This window comes from Hypanus sabinus, chromosome 13, assembly GCF_030144855.1.
Source record: "Hypanus sabinus isolate sHypSab1 chromosome 13, sHypSab1.hap1, whole genome shotgun sequence".
Lineage (NCBI taxonomy): Eukaryota > Metazoa > Chordata > Chondrichthyes > Myliobatiformes > Dasyatidae > Hypanus > Hypanus sabinus.
In genome coordinates, this window is record NC_082718.1 from 79360777 (window position 1) to 79376855 (window position 16079).

Sequence of the window (16079 nt, forward strand, 5' to 3'; positions counted from 1 at the left end):
CCCTCTGCATGCAGCTCCTTTCCGTCCTGTGCAGTAGATACCCCCCCCCCCCCCATACCAAACAGTGATGCAGTCTGTCAGAATGCTCTCCATTGTACATCTATAGAGCATCATTTCTTACTTTACCATTCTTGTCTTAAAATTGTTTTTTTTTGCTGCAAGAGCGGACCTATTTGACTAAAATTCTTGTTATTGCTACCTGTGCCTGTTAAATTTAAACCCAACATGCGCATTCTTTGCGCGACTTTGGGGCAAGTCATTGGTTAAGTTGATTGAAAAACAGGGCAGGCGTAATGAGCGAAAGGGAAGTCATTCTCCGGTCTCATAGCGCCCTCTAGTAGCTACTGTTTGCAGAGCGCTACCACAATCCGCTTGCAATTCAGAAAGTTTACCCAACTTCTCACGCAGCTTGGCAGAAATCAGATGATTGTGTGTTCTGGATTAATTAACTGTTACTGGCACCCGGGCCTGTCTGATGCAGCTCAGAACAATTTCTCTTAGCGGACCGGGTTCAATATTGACCTCTAGTATCTAAGGGTCCTTGTTTCCCCTGAATGTAGGTTTCCTACGAATGCTCCAGATTTCCTCTCATTCACCAAAGATATGCGGGTCGGCAGGTTAATTGGGAAACTGCTTCTCCTGTAACGATGTGTGGCAAAATCTGGGAAGAGTTCATGGGAATGTGATAAAAGAAATTGGGATCAGTGCAGGATTATGCTCCATGAATCCAGACTTGGTGAGCGGATGTATTTTTAAATAAAATAATGATTTTGGGTGGTGGGGTGGAGATGTGTCTCAACCAAAGCAGATGTGAGGCGCTCCTTCCATCCACTAGCCTGCAGGTCCCCCTTGGACAAGGTGTATGACCTGCTTAGTCCCTTCCCCCACTGATCAGGGTCATGTGAAGCCATGGGACCAGCAGGTGGATGGTGCTGTCAGCAGTTGGTGCACAACACAGGTCCTGTTTGTGAGACTGCTGACACCAGGCAGGTCAGCTCTGAAGAGTATTGATAATGGCTGGGTTCACCCATCTTGTAAAGACACTTCCCAGGAGAAGGTAATGGCAAACTACTTCTGTAGAAACATTTGCCAAGTACAATTATGGTCAAAGACTGCGATTACCCACATCATACAACACGACACATGATGATGATGAAAATAACGAGGGGCTCAGATGGGATAGATAATAGGAAACTTTTTCCCATTGCAGATATAAGTTTAAGATAGAGATTAGCAGGTTTAGAAGGGATTTGGCCAAGTTGATTTAATTTTTGAAATGGTAATGAACTGTATTGATGGTAAGAATGTAGCCAACATGGCACAAAATAATGACAATGAACATAATCTATATTGACTTCAATAAAACTTTGGATAGGTCCCAAATAGGAAACTGGTCCAGAAGAGTGGAGTCCATGGAATCCGTTGGTAAACTGCATCTGAAATAGCTTGGTGATAAGAGGCAAGGGGAGATGGTGGAGAGTTGTTTTATGATTGGGAGCCTGTAACCAGTAGTCTACAAAGGGCTCGGTGCTGAGCTCTTGCTGCCTGTTACATACAATAGAGATTTCAGTTGAGGAGTATAATTAACAGGTTTTCAGATGATGGAAAAATTGATGGTGAGGCCAAAATATGGGGTATTTTTAAAATGGGCAGAGCAAAGGCAAATGGAATTTAATCCTGATACCCCATTAAGTGATGACATATTTTGGGAAGAATTAAGGATAGGAAGTATACAATGAATAATAGACTATAACTTAACTGTAGTTGTTCAAGATAGTGAGATTGCAGTGCTGCTCCACTCTCTGCAAAACAGATGTTTACAATGCATGCTGTACAGTTTAGTAATAGAAAAAATCCATAACACTCAAAGCCGTTGGCAAGCCAAGGTGTAGCATTATTCATCTGCACAACAGCCCTTGGAAAGAAGCTGTTTTTCATTCTTACTGTCTTGGTTAAAATGTTTCTGATGGCAGGAGATTGAACAGACAGGTCGGGCCCAGGTTCAATTCTACCTATATCTGTAAGGAGTTTTATGTTCTTCCCATGACTGCACAGGTTTCCTCCTGGTTCTCCAGTTTTCTCCTAAATTCCAAAGGTGAATTACACATGGGTGAAATTGGGCAGAAGAGTTTGTTATCCTGCTGTATCTCTAAATATGAGGGGCAAGGATCAGATATATAATAAGAAACTTTCCCCCATGGTGAAGGCAGAGACTCTCAACAGATCTTGACGAGCACTTGATTTGCCAAGGATATAAAACAAGGCTTCCCAACCTGGGTCTGTGTGTCCAATTGACTGGAATGTACTGTATACTGTATATCACACACACAATATAAATATTAAATAATACTTAATATTACTATTAATATTAATTAAATAATAAGTAAATATAAATAATTAATTAAGTGGTGCGTAGAGCGTGTAGCAAAGATAGTGAGGTGGTGTTCATGGGTTCATGGTCCATTCAGAAATCCGATGGCGGAGGGAAAGAAGCTTTCCCTAAGACACTGAGCGTGTGCCTTCAGGCTCCTGTCTCTCTCCTCTGCTGGTAGCAATGAGAAGGGGGCATGTTCTGGGTGCTGAGGGACCTTGCCTGGAAGGTATTTTTGTCCTAGGCAGTGGGGAAGCTCATGACCATGACGGAGCTGACTGAGTTTATAATGGTCTGTAGCTTTTTCCAACCCTGTGTAATGGCCTCTCCGTGGTATATTAGTAGGATTTTGGTGGAAGATGCACTCTGAAAATAGTTTTTTTTTAACTCCTCCTCATAAACTTTGACAACCTGTCAAGTTCTGCTTTACAATTTTCAGCATCTAATAGAAATTTGCACAAATACAAGGATTGGATGTCTACGGTCCAGTTGCAGGACTAGATGGGCTGAAGGGTTTGTTTCTGTGCTGTAGTGATCTATGACCCCAATAAATAGCCAATGATTTGAGCTCCACAACCCTCTTTGGCACTCGCATATGAATCTCACTGTACCTCTCAAACTTTCATCAAAGGGAGCAGTTTCAAATAGTCCCTCCTGGCTAGTTTAAATGAATGAACGAGTGGGCAGGCAGGTGCTTGGAGAACTGGATTCTGAGAGTACATTCCCTTCTTTAAACAACCACACAGCTGTCAGTGAATCAGACACTCAAGCACAGCATTAAAGATGCAGACGGTTTGTGTTAGAACTGTTGAATTTTATTGAGCCAGGAACAATACATTTAGCGGCTGCTGGTGTCCTGCACCGAGTGCCTTTAGTCCTCAGGAATATTTCACCTCTGCTCTCAGCACCGTCACCTTTAAGCTGAGAGCTTCATTTAATTCCCTTGGGGACCAAAGGTATTTGTGTACACAGGACGCCCACCCAGCCTCTCAAATTCAGTGGATCTGGGCAGATTCAGTGTGAACTGTCAAATAACAGGCAAGATTTCTGGAAGCTCAGAGTGCCAATAGCACTCAAAAAGTTACAAATTTAAAAAAAAGTATGGCATCTGCTGGAAATCCAAAATTAACAAAAAAAATGTTCAAAACACTCAACAGATAATTTAAAAGAATATCAACGTGAAACATACAGAAACGTTACCTGTTGAGTGTTTCAAACATATTCTGCTTTTATTACAAGTTACAAAATAAAATTATTTTTTATGGATTATTTTTATTTGAACAGACCACATATACTTGAGCCTGGGCAAGGTGGAACCTCTTCTGCAGAACCTTGGTGAAGCAACGGCAAGGTAGATTCATTCCCCTTGGCAACACCTCAGCAACAATTAGTTACACATATCAACTACGTGTCGGTAGTTGCTTTGGAGGGTTTGGGGTTCTGTCATTCATTCTTTGGGGGTTTTCTTCTGATTTGTGATGTCTGTGAAGAGTAAGAATTTCAGGTGGTATACTGTATACGTTCTCTAATATTAAATTATCACAATTGCTGATTGTTCATTTAAAGAATATTTGCTTCCATTTCCATAAATTGAATGCCGATTTTTCAGATTTAGATGTGAACAACACATAATGTTTTCTCCCCTGGTGTAGGTACTGCTGGGCATTTAAAGGGATGAAACACCTCAAACACATGAGGTTTTGCAGGTGCTGGAAATAATCCATCAACACACACACAAAATGCTGGAGGAGCTCAGCAGATCAGGCAGCAACTATGGAGGAAAGTGGGATCTGATGAAGGGTCTGAGCCTGATATGTTGATAGCTTATTCCCCTCCACGGATGCTGCCTGACTTACTAAGTTCCTCCAGCATTTTGTGCGCCCCTCAATGAAATGCCACGTTTCCGTCAGCATCATCCGGCTGCCTGTCCCCAGCACCAGGAAGGGGAAGCAACAATATTGGCAGTAAAACAGCACAATAAATCTCTGCATTCTTTGAACGTGTTCTTCGCCGCAAAACACTGGAGGAACTCAGGAGGTCAGGCAGCATCTATGGAAACGAATAAATATTGACGTTTTGGGCCGACATCCTTCATCAAGACTTGAAAGGAAGGGGACGGAAGCCAGAATCCACATGTTCTGGCCAGTTTAACATGGGACAGAAGACCAGCAGAGAGTGGGGAAGCCACCAATAGGCACATTCATCGGTCTCCAGCACCCCCTGTTGTCTACAAAGTGTTGAGAATTGCTGGCATCGGACCAGGGTGAAGGAGAAATGATCAATACTGCTGGCAGCAGTAATAATCAGTAGACCCCGCCGTCCCTACACATCATTCACAGGTTTAACAGTCAAATCGCTACTTAGATCACCGGACTTCCATTTTCCAGCTTGTTGTTCTGTCCTGGCCCAATATTGTAGAAGCGCAATTCAAACCTCCCCACTGCAGCTGGTCTGCAACACCTCCACAATCTGAACCTTCCCTAGTGAGCAAGGCAAGATCATTTGCCAGGGTTATGCTTGCGATCACAATCAGAAAAACAGAGAGACCTACTCTGAAAGTGGCACACCCATTACCAGGTAATTTTTACACACACCTGGACTAGAGGTGGGAGCCAGCCAATTTGCAAATCTTAGAGCCTCATTGAGACATTGTAGGGTATTCAGTTTTCCCACAGCAGATCGTAGGGCACAGACCAAGGAAGATCCTTCGGAGCAATTAATCAATCCTGCTGCTTGAGATGTTAGCCAGCTGGTGGTGAGTGGCATCAGCACCAGACTTGGAGGCAAATGGTCCCAGGTTTGAATCTGGCCAGCTCCTTGCACATTTTCCATCTGTGCTGGGCCGACTGTCCAGCTAGCAACTTGGCCTCGTAAAAACAGACAAATGCTAAGAAAACAGTAAAAAAAGCCACTTGATGCACCATAAAGCATGAAAAGGAACAAAAAGAAACTGCTCGAGATAATTCCATGAACATCTGACCCAAGTAACCCAACCAAACAAAATCCACCCGCAATTAACAAGGTTTCCAGGCCAGGTAAAATATACAATATGCCCATGAATGGGAGACTTATTTCAATTTCCCCCACTCACCTGCCACTAGACATGTCAGATTTAAAAACCAACAAGTCCTGAAGAGCTGTCTTGGCCCAAAACATTGACTGTTTATTCCTTCCCAAAGATCAGGGGATTCCTAGCCTGGGATCCACAGACCCCTTAGATCGGTCCATGGCACCGAAATGGTTGGGAACCCCCGACATAGATGCTACTGACTGACCTGTTGAATTCCTCCAGCCTTTTGTGTGTGTTGACAGCAGGTAGATAGTTAGTAATGGGAACCAAAGCCTCCACTCAAAACAAGCACCATTTACAATCCACCTGTTCTTGCCCTCTGATTACCAGACAAGGCAATAACATTTCAACCATCAGTTACAAATCTTGCTTCATCTCGTCAAGCTCATCCTGTTTCTCAGTCATAACTTCTTGAACAGGTTTGGCTGCAGGCTGGCTGTCAGGTCTGCCTGCCATTGGTGCGTGGAGAAATTCAGGGGGCACTGGGGCATTGGCACTCTCCTTCTTGTAAAAGCCCAGTTTCTGCAGTAGTTCATTGATCTCGCTCCTGGTCATGGGCATCAAGTTTATTCGCTGCGGAGACAAGAGAAAGATCTGAACCCGAGCAGATTTGAGAATATTCAGGACCACATGCACGACTGCGACACAGAATGCTGCTCGAGCTGCTGTCTACGTCAGCCCATGGCCCCTTCCTGTGCCTAAGTGAGGCCACCCTCAGGGTGGAGGAGCAACACCTTGCATTCCAACCTGATGGCACGAATATCCATCTCTCCTGTCGTCAGAGTGTTGAACGAGCTGCCAGCACAAATTGTCCAGGCAAACTCGATTTCAACATTTTAGAGAAGTTTGGATAGGTACACGGAAAGCAGGGATATGGAGGGCAGTGGTCGATGGAGTGTAAGTGGTTTTGGCATGGACTAGATGTGCTATACTTTTCTACGGCTCCTTCCAGTAAACAAATTTCTCCTTCCCCTGTATTCCCCACTCTGAACTTATATCTCTTCTCACCTGCCCATTACTTTCCCCCAGACCCCTGTCTCCTTATCTTTCTCCCATGGTCCCCTCTCCTTTCCTATCAGAATCCTTTTTCTCTCGCCCTTTACCTTTCCCACCCACCTGGCTTCACCCTTCACCTTCTGGCTATCCTCTGTCCCCTGCCCTGCCTTTTTATTCTGGCAGCTTTCCCCTTTCTTCTCTGCCTGAAGGGTCTCCGCCCAAAATGTTGACTGTTTATTCATTTCCACAGATGCTGCCTGACCTGCTGAGTCCCTCCAGCACTCTGTGTGTGTTGCTCTGGATTCCCAGCATCTGCAGACTTTCTCGTGTTTATGGCTATTTTCATATCCGTTTAACGAGCTGTGCCTCAGGCAGTCTCTACTGGAACAGAATCTGCACTTTATTTTGTAGATAACTATTGCCGAGAAGCCCAGGCATACACAACCCTCAACACTGGGTGCAAAATTCAATCTGTTCCATTCACAAGCCGCAACTCACTTAAATGATCAGAAATAAAGGAATTATGTGAACCAATCGATTTCTTACATCCAGTTCCTGGTAAGCGTAGTTCAAGAGAATAAGCTCAGGGTCCACTCCAGGGAAGTAAGTCAACGCTAGGTTATGAATGTGGTGATTGGTCAAGAAATGTCATTCAGACCCACATGGACACCAAGTGCAGAGAGATCCTCCTGTCTGAGGCTGGGTTGAGCTTCATCCAATACCTGCCTCCAGCTACTGGACTACTCCTTTATCCATGGGAAGCCTCAAAACACCATTCCCAATGCTTCATCTATCTCCAGGAATCTCTCCCTCTCTCTGGTGCCCTTTCCTAAAACATACCAGGGTGGATTAGTTGTTTCACCTCCTGACTTATCCAAGGAGGTGCTGAGCTCCACAGCCCAGGGTGATCATCAATCTGAGTCGCCATGGGACAGACGTTGGGAATGAAGGGTTGATGGGGAGGATTCTGATCTATGGTGAGTGGCTGCAGCATTTTATTGTGCTAAGTTGGGGGGTTGGAGGGGGAAAACTAACCTTGAGTTGTACCTGGCCAAAGCACAATTTGTGGCAACGTTATCGGTACCCATCACAAAATGAAAAATCACAACAATGTCAAATTAGAGATAGTCTTACATCTAGTTCTTCGAGGTTGCGGTTGAACAGAAGGAGCACGGGGTTCGCTCCTGGGATATACTTCAACACCAGATTGTGACTTTATAGGAGGTCAGGAAAGTTTGAACCTTCAGGAACACAGACACTGGGTTCGCACAGGAGTGATTTCCAGCCAAACACCACCTCTTTGTACATTTCTGCCCAACAATTACCATCAGGTGAGGATAGGTGACCAGATCTAAAACACCCCAAACAATTACCATGAGCAATATATCATCCCAGCCCCAGGGTCCATGGATTAGTTTAATCTCAGCCTGGTTAGTGACAACCCTCCAATCACAACAACCCACTCTCCCACCCACCAATCAGAAGCTTTGTCTTCTGTCCACTGCCACCTCCTATCCCATCTCACAGGATGAACTACACGCTGTCAGAATGAGCCAAACCTGGCAGGTCGCTGCAGGGAGTGGAGACAGAGAGTAGCAGCTCAAGTGGGCCGGGAGGGCTAACATTTCCACATGACAACATCTGTTGTCATGTTAATGATATCTTTATATATATATATATATATATATATATATATATATCCCTAGTTTCTCAAAAGGATACTAAAGAGGCAAGTCTTCATTAACGAAAGCTTTCACCTGTGAACCGGAAAAGCAAAATAGAACAGAACTTGTTAGTGTCCAACCAAGTCAAATCAATTGTTCACAGAAAAATATCCTTCCTCTGTTCGAGAAAACTTTTTTCAAAAATTAATATTCTCTTACATTTGAGTCCTCTCTCTTCCAGAGTTAACGAGGTGGCCTCTGGGACTTTTTGCAACACGTTATTGCAATCTATAGAGCAGTTGGTATCATGATACTGTCATTAGAGGCGACACAGCCTCGAGGTAACTAATCGTAGCTCTCCACCAGCCTCGCACCAATGGGCTGACTGTCTGCGGTGTTTTAATACGGGTTGTAAAAGTGTGACAGTGGCTCTCTCAGTAACAGAGGATCACACAGGGCTAACTGTTCTCGAGCTTGCAATGAGTGCCCGTTGGCAGGGAATTGTGATCGCGTTGTTGCTGCAGCTCCTGGATCGGAGAGTCTAGAACAACCTGAAAGTGTTCATTCAGCATGAATGAATGGTATTTGAAATTTTGTAAATTGGGGGAGGGGAATGGTGTTCAGAGTGCTTATTATAACATGTGGAACTATTCTTTCATGCAATTGATCACTGCAGATATTAAAGGCAATAGAAATACTGATTACAGTGCTGAAGCCAACTGGGTACAGGACAAGGCCACCCTTCTAGTCAATCTACCATCTCCTCGCTTTTTGGCCGCCACCCAGTTCAACGACAGTGTTGAAATATTACAGAGCCACTTTAATTCGGTGCTGTCAGGAAACCTTGCAAGTTACAGAATCAGGTTTAATATTACTGGCATATGTTGTGAAATCTGTTGTCTTTGTGGCAGCAGAAATACTAATAGAAAAACCATGAATTACAGTAAATATATAGTTAAATAAGTAGTGCAAAAATAGGAATAAAAGTAGTGAAGTGGTGTTCATGGGTTCAATGTCCATTCAGAAATCGGATGGCAGAGGGGAAGAAACTTCCTGAATCGCTGAGTGTGTGCCTTCAGGCTCCTGCACCTCCTCCCTGATGGTAGCAGTGAGAACTAGGCATGACCTGGGTGAAGGGGTCCTTAATGGTGGATGCCGTCTATTTGAGGCATTGCTCCTGAAAGAAGGCCTGGGTGCTGGGAAGGCTACTGCCCATGAAGGAGCTAAGTTTACAACTCTGCAGCTTATTTTAATCCTGTGCAGAAGCAACCCCCCGTACCAGATGGTGATGCACCAAATCTCCTCAAACTCTCAATGGAATATAGCCACTATCGTGGCTTCTTTGTAGCTGCACTGATATGTTGGGGCCAGGATAGACCCTCAGAGATATTGATACCCAAGAACCCAGACGTGGACCCACAACCAAAAATCCAGAGGAATGATCAGTCACGTCACTGTCCCCCCACAGTACTCTCAGCATGTTTCTGCCTCGCACTTTATGACATCGGTTTATTCATGACCTTTCTAAGCAATTCAGTATACTGGAGCTCACAACTACATGGTGAAGGAGGTTATGGCAATCAAGGGAAATGGTGTAGGAGCCAGGAGCTAGGTGAGAGTGTTCTCAGTAGGAAAGAATTCATTCCTGTGAGTGTGGAACAGGGCAAAAAACAAACTGTGCAAACACAAAAAGAAAAATAGAAATAATAATACAAAAGCAATAAATATCAAAAACGTGAGATGAAGAGTCTTTGGTAGTGAGTCCAAAGCTTCTGGCAGCAGTTCAGAGTTGGGGCAAGTGAAGTTATCTCCTCTAATTCAACAACCTGATGGTTGAGGGGTAGTAACTTTCCTGAATCTGGTGGTGTGGACCCCAAGCCTCCTGTACCCCCTTCCTGATGGTAGCAACGAGAAGGAAGCATGACCAGGATGATGGGGGTCCCTGATGATGGATGCTGCTTTCCTGCAACTCTGCTCCATGTAAATATGCTCATTGGTGGGGAGGGTTTTACCCGTGATGGACTGGGCTGTATTCACCACTTTTTGTAGGTTTTTCTAGTCATATCAGACTCTGATGCAACCAGTCAATATACTCTCCACCACACATCTATAGAACTTTGTCAAAGTTTTAGAAGTTTGGTGAAGTTTTAGCATTTTAGAAGTCATCATTAAGACAGAAACCAGGCATTGAGGTTGAGAGCTGCTCCATCATTGTTGGTGTCACCAACAACAAAAGGTGACTCAATGCAAAATGGTGACCAAGTCCTACATTAAGCAGAGCCACAGCAGATTCCACAGATGTTGGAAATCTTAAGCAACAAACACAATACGCTGGAGGAACTCAGCGGGCCAGGCAGCATCTACGGAGCATTTGTGGAACATCATTAATCATCTTCATCAGGATGTCCTGATAAAAGTTCTTGGTCCGTTATATCAACGGTTTATTCCTCTCCATGGATGCTGCCTGACTTGACAAATTCCTCCTGCATTTTGTGTGAGTTGCTCCTACGCTAAGCAATCCGCTACAGAAATAACTCTTCAGAACATTTTTCAAAAGGCAAAATTAACTGAAAGGACACTCATAGAAAAGTACAGCACAGAAACAGGCCCTTCAGCCCATCTAGTCCATGCCAAACAATTTAAACTGCCTCCGCCCATCAATCTGCACCCAGACTATAGCCATCCATATCCCTATCCAAACTTCTCTTAAACATTGAAATTAAGCTCACATGCACCCCTTGTGTTGGCCGCTCATTCCACACTCTCATCACCCTCATGTTCCCCTTAAACTTTTCCCCTTTCACCCCAACCCATGACCTCTAGCTGTAGTCCCATCCAACCTCAGTGGAAAAAGCCCGCTTGCATTTAGCTTATCTGTATCCCTCATAATTTTGTATACCTATCAAATCTTCCCTCAAACTCCTGTGCTCCAAGGAATAAAGTTAATCATTCAATCATTCCCTGTAACTCAAGTCCTCCAGTCCTGCAAATACAAAGGATTTATAACTATCGTATCTATTGAAGGGCTCAAAGAGACCCGACACCTTCTGCCCTCTCTTATCAGAATCCCCCTTCTCCAGCACTGCATCTCTTTCACCAATCAACTTCCCAGCTCGGAACTTCACCCCTCCCGGTTTTACCTATCACCTGGCGTTTTTCCTCCCCTCCCCTTCTAACTCTGACCCCTCATCTTTTTCTCCACCGGTCCTGCTGAAAGGTTTTGGCCGGAAACATCGACTATACTCTTTTCCACAGAAGCTGCCTGGCCGGCTGAGTTCCTCCAGCACTTTGTGTGTGTTGCTTTGGATTTCCAGCGTCTGCAGATTTTCTTTTGACTGTGTCAGCCACAGGCAAATTGACAGGAGAACTGAGTGCTGGAACTTCTCAAACACTGAGAAATTGGTAATAATTATGGCTGGTTTATAACGACGGTATAAAATATTAAAGGAGCCGAGCTCAGTCACCCATTCCTCCAGGATCAATCACCACAACATTCTGGGTGCGTCATCATGTTTCTGAGAGTTGGTTAAATTATCTCCATCTGTATTCTGGAGTTTCGTGTGCCTCCTTTCCTATCTAAATTCCTTCAAATTTCTAAGGTCAACTCAGCAAGTTAGTCAATGCTCTGGACACCGTTGGGAAACTTTATTGTAAAGAGTTAACGCAGTGGAAACCGCAGCTATAAAGCTCCCCTGAGCCACATCCTTTGGCCGCCCCGAGCCCCAGTTTGTCGCGCATCGGCCGCACGAAGGGGCGTCTGACCTGGACGCAGGCTCTCCGCCACCTGACTCGTCGATCCAAGCCTGAAGCAAGAGCTAATCTCTTATTTATTAAAACCAACCCAATACCCTAAAACAGCCAACGGATTGGGGCATGGGACTGTCCCGTTGCCCATCGCTGAGAACGAGTTAGAATGACTAACGTCTTCAAATCTCGTTAAAGATTCTACAAGAGACCTTGACTGTTTTCTGGAAGTAATAGGGGAAGTTTTTACTCACCTCCGGGAGGACACTCAGCTGTCATCCTCCGCAGGTCTGTAAAACGGAGAAAAAAAATTGTCACACTATTTGAACATCTCGGGCAGAGTGGGTCACTCAGAGAGACTCTGGTGTCTGCGCTCTACAACCACCCCGCTCCGTTACCTCCACTCTGCCCCGAGCCAGTCCCGGCAGCTTCTCGAAGTCGAGCTTGTAGCAGGACGCCGCCTGGAAGAGCCCCAGAAGGGCGACGGCAAGCATGGTGGCAGCGGGGGTAAGCATCGGCGAGGCTGCCACGTCGGTCTCGGGCTGCGGGCTGGAGGCGGAGACCGAGACTCTGCATGAAAGGGGAGGTCGGTAAAGTGGGCGAGGCTCCGTGTGACACGCAGGGACACTCACCTCCCACCCACCCGCAGAGCGGTCTCGCTAAATCCACATCGGTAAAACACAAGCGAGCTGAGCGCAACCTGGGCTCTTGCCGATGGAAAGGGACTGAACGGTTCCTCAACTTGCTTCTGGTTTTCCTGGTTGAATGAAAGGGAGTGATCAGTATTGTGGGCTTAAGTAAATCGCCTTTTGACCGCGCTCGCACCTCCCAAAAAAATATAAACGCCCCCACCATCCACAAGCCAGGAGAATGATGGATTACTATGCACTTGCCGGGACGAGTACGGCTGCTAAACTCCGTCCAGCACCAAGCAGGCGGCTAGGGCACTTCCCCGTTCACCACCCGAAACATCCAGTCCCCTCACCTACAAACAGCACCTTCCAAGGGCAAGGGCTGCCGTCTGAAAGTGTGTGTGTGTCTGTCTATCTATCTGTGTGTGTGTGTGTGTGTGTGTGTGTGTGTGTGTGTGTGTGTGTGTGTGTGTGTGTGTGTGTGTGTGTGTGTGTCTGTTCTGCCTGTTCTAGGAATACTGTCCTCACAGAATGAGCCAGACCAGCACTGAAGTGATGATCCGTGGAATTAACAAGCACCTGACCCCACTGGGAGTACTGCACTCAGTTCTGGTCACCTCTCTACAGGAAGGATGTGGAAGCCATAGAAAGGGTGCAGAGGAGATTTACCTGGATTGGGGAGCATGCCCTACGAAAGCAGGTTGAGTGAACTCGGCCTTTTCTCCTTGGAGTGATGGAGGATGAGAGGTGCCCTGAAAGAGGTGTATAAGATGATGAGAGGCACTGATTGTGTGGATAATCAGAGGCTTTTCCCCAGGGCTGAGATGGCTAGCCCGAGAATAAGGTGCTGGGGAGTAGGTACAGAGTGGATGTCAGGGGTAAGTTTTTTTTTACTCAGAGAGTGGTGAGTGCGTGGAATCACCTGCCAGCAACAGTGGTGGAGGCAGATACGATGGGGTCTTTTAAGAGACTTTTGGATAGGTACACGGAGTTTAGAAAAATAGAGGGCTATAGGTAAGCCTAGTAATTTCTAAGGTAGGGACGTGTTCGGGACAACTTTGTGGGTCGAAGGGCCTGTATTGTGCTGTAGGGTTTCTATGTTTCTTCCCACCCCAGCTCACTCCAATGTTACTGATCCAAACAGGAAGCTTTAGATGAAGCTGACCCACCTCCCCAAAGGAACCAAAACCTGGCCCTAAGGTTTTAGTGGCAACTAAAGCGTTACCACAAGAAGATTATTGAAGATGCTCTCAGAAACTCTGGAAAGTAAGTCCTTCTCAAACAACACATTGGAGAGCTTGTCAACTCCCAGTTGCCAGGAGGGGCTGGGCCCACAGCTCATGAACCCCACCAGAGAGAAAAAAGCAGGCTCAGTTCGATAAGATCGACTAGAAGAAGGAGCAAGCATACAGTGTTCCTGGGCTGGTAGATCAAGACAAAAGGAACAAGTGTACGGACACACAAAAGTAGAAAAACAATTAGCCAGAGGTCGGAGAGAGCACGGGAGGCCCAGGAACTTGCTGACTGCTTTTGTACACTGTATGTGCGCTCGTCAGTTCTGTAAAAGCCACCCACAATTTTGTGCCATTGAGACCCAATAACACGGGTGGACTCCTCCAGGAGACAAAGGCAGCCAAAACCTATTGGACGGATCTCTTCAAAGACATCTGCAATCTGCTTTGAAGGGACTGAATGCCAGCTCTCCAACATCTCCTCATGCCTTGATATTGTCTCCCAGCTAGTCACTGACCTCACTTTAACTGGAGATATCCCTTTACACTCCGAGCATCAATCTCCCCGTTCTTGCACAACTCAGTTCTACCTCTTACCTGATATCCACAAGCAGGATCACTCTGCTCCAGCCCATCTTCCTTCAGATCCATTGTCTCAACTTGTTACTGTCTCACAAACTCATTCTTCCTTCCTCGAATATTATTTGTTCCCTTGTCCAGTCTTTTTAGAAGAATGAGGGAGGATTTCACTGAAACATACCAAATATTGAGGGGCCTAGATAGAGTGGATGTGGAGAGGATGTTCCCTATAGCGAGGGGGTCTAGGACCAGAGGGCACAGCCTCAGAAAGGAGATGAGGAGAAATTTCTTTGCCAGAGTGTGGTGAATTTGTGGAATTCATTGCTACCAGACCGTTGTGGAGGCCAAGTCATTGGGTATGTTTAAAGCAGAGATTGATTGGTAAATATGTCAAATGTTATGGTGAAAAGGCAGGAGAACAGGGTTGAGAGGGATAATAAATCAGCCACGATGGAATGGAAAATCCGACTCAATGGGCTGAATGGCCTCATTCTACTCCTATGTCTTATGGTCTGTGGTCTTTTCCTACTTACATCTGTGACGCCTCTGTTGACTTAACTGACTCGATTGCTAGCTTCCTGGTCACAAAGAGCTTATCTTCACCACAAACTTCCAATCCCTCGACACACCAAACATACACAATGATGGTCTGAGGACCCTTCATTTCCTCCTTGAACCAGGCCACCTAATCCCTGCTCCTTCACTTGCCTATAATTCCATCACTTTTGCTGCCAAGGTCCATCCTGCACCCCCTTGCAACATTTCAGAGAAATTCGGATTGGAGGAGTACGTAGGGATATGGTCCAAGTGAAGATCGATGGGACTAGGCATAGTTACAATATGATATAGACTAGAGGAGCCAAAGGGCCTCTTTCTGTGGTGTAGTCCTCTGGCTCTATGATGTTAATTTTATTTCTTTTGGGCCCCACCCTCTTTTAGTAGCTCCCATGTTCAACAATTTCTGCCACCTTTAACACAACGGTACCTCCAGACACATCTTTCCTCACCCTGTCCTCCCTTTCAGCATCCTAAAGGGGCTGTCCCTCTCTCTATGTCGGGATCCAGTCTGGTCCGGAGCCTGTATTCCAGGTTTTGATCTGGTCCGCGGACTCCGGACTCCAGGTCTTGCAGCTGTCCCTCCCGTCACCCTTGAGCCAGTTAGGATCCTCCTGGCTTAAGGAGGCACACCTGTGGCCTATTCAGCTGCAGGTGTTTATACGGGGCCTTGGTACTGAGACCACGCGGGTGGTCATTTTGTTCTGTATCCTGCTCTCTGCCGGCTCCATACTCTGCTCCACATCCAGTTTACCCTGCCCGGGTTCCGACCTGCTCCACATCCTGTTTACCCTGCCCGGGTTCCGACCTGCTCCACATCCTGTTTACCCTGCCCGGGGTCGGACCTGCTCCACATCCTGTTTACCCTGCCCGGGTTCCGATCTGCTCCGCATCCTGTTTACCCTGCCCGGGTTCCCATCTGCTCCCCATCCTGTTTACCCTGCCCGGGTTCCGACCTGCTCCGCATCCTGTTTACCCTGTCGGGGTTCTGACCTGCTCCACATCCTGTTTACCCTGCCCGGGTTCCGACCTGCTCCGCATCCTGTTTACCCTGCCCGGGTTCCCATCTGCTCCCCATCCTGTTTACCCTGCCCTGGTTCCCATCTGCTCCGCACCCTGTTTACCCTGCCCGGGTTCTGACCTGCTCCACATCCTGTTTACCCTGCCCGGGTTCTGATCTGCTCCACATCCCGTTTACCCTGCCGGGGTTCTGATCTGCTCCGCATCCTGTTTATC

At 46.3% G+C, this 16079-nt stretch overlaps 1 protein-coding gene across 1 annotated transcript; it reads right to left on the bottom strand.

The window, feature by feature from the left end:
* Positions 1–5259: 5259 nt before the first annotated feature.
* Positions 5260–12494, bottom strand: selenom (selenoprotein M). The gene is made up of 5 exons (XM_059987989.1): positions 12244–12494; positions 12100–12135; positions 8160–8194; positions 7572–7650; positions 5260–6014 (listed from the first exon to the last, which is right to left on the bottom strand). Exons 1-5 carry the CDS (start codon positions 12358–12360, stop codon positions 5799–5801), a joined length of 483 nt encoding a protein of 160 aa, XP_059843972.1. The 5' UTR covers positions 12361–12494; the 3' UTR covers positions 5260–5798.
* Positions 12495–16079: the final 3585 nt, after the last annotated feature.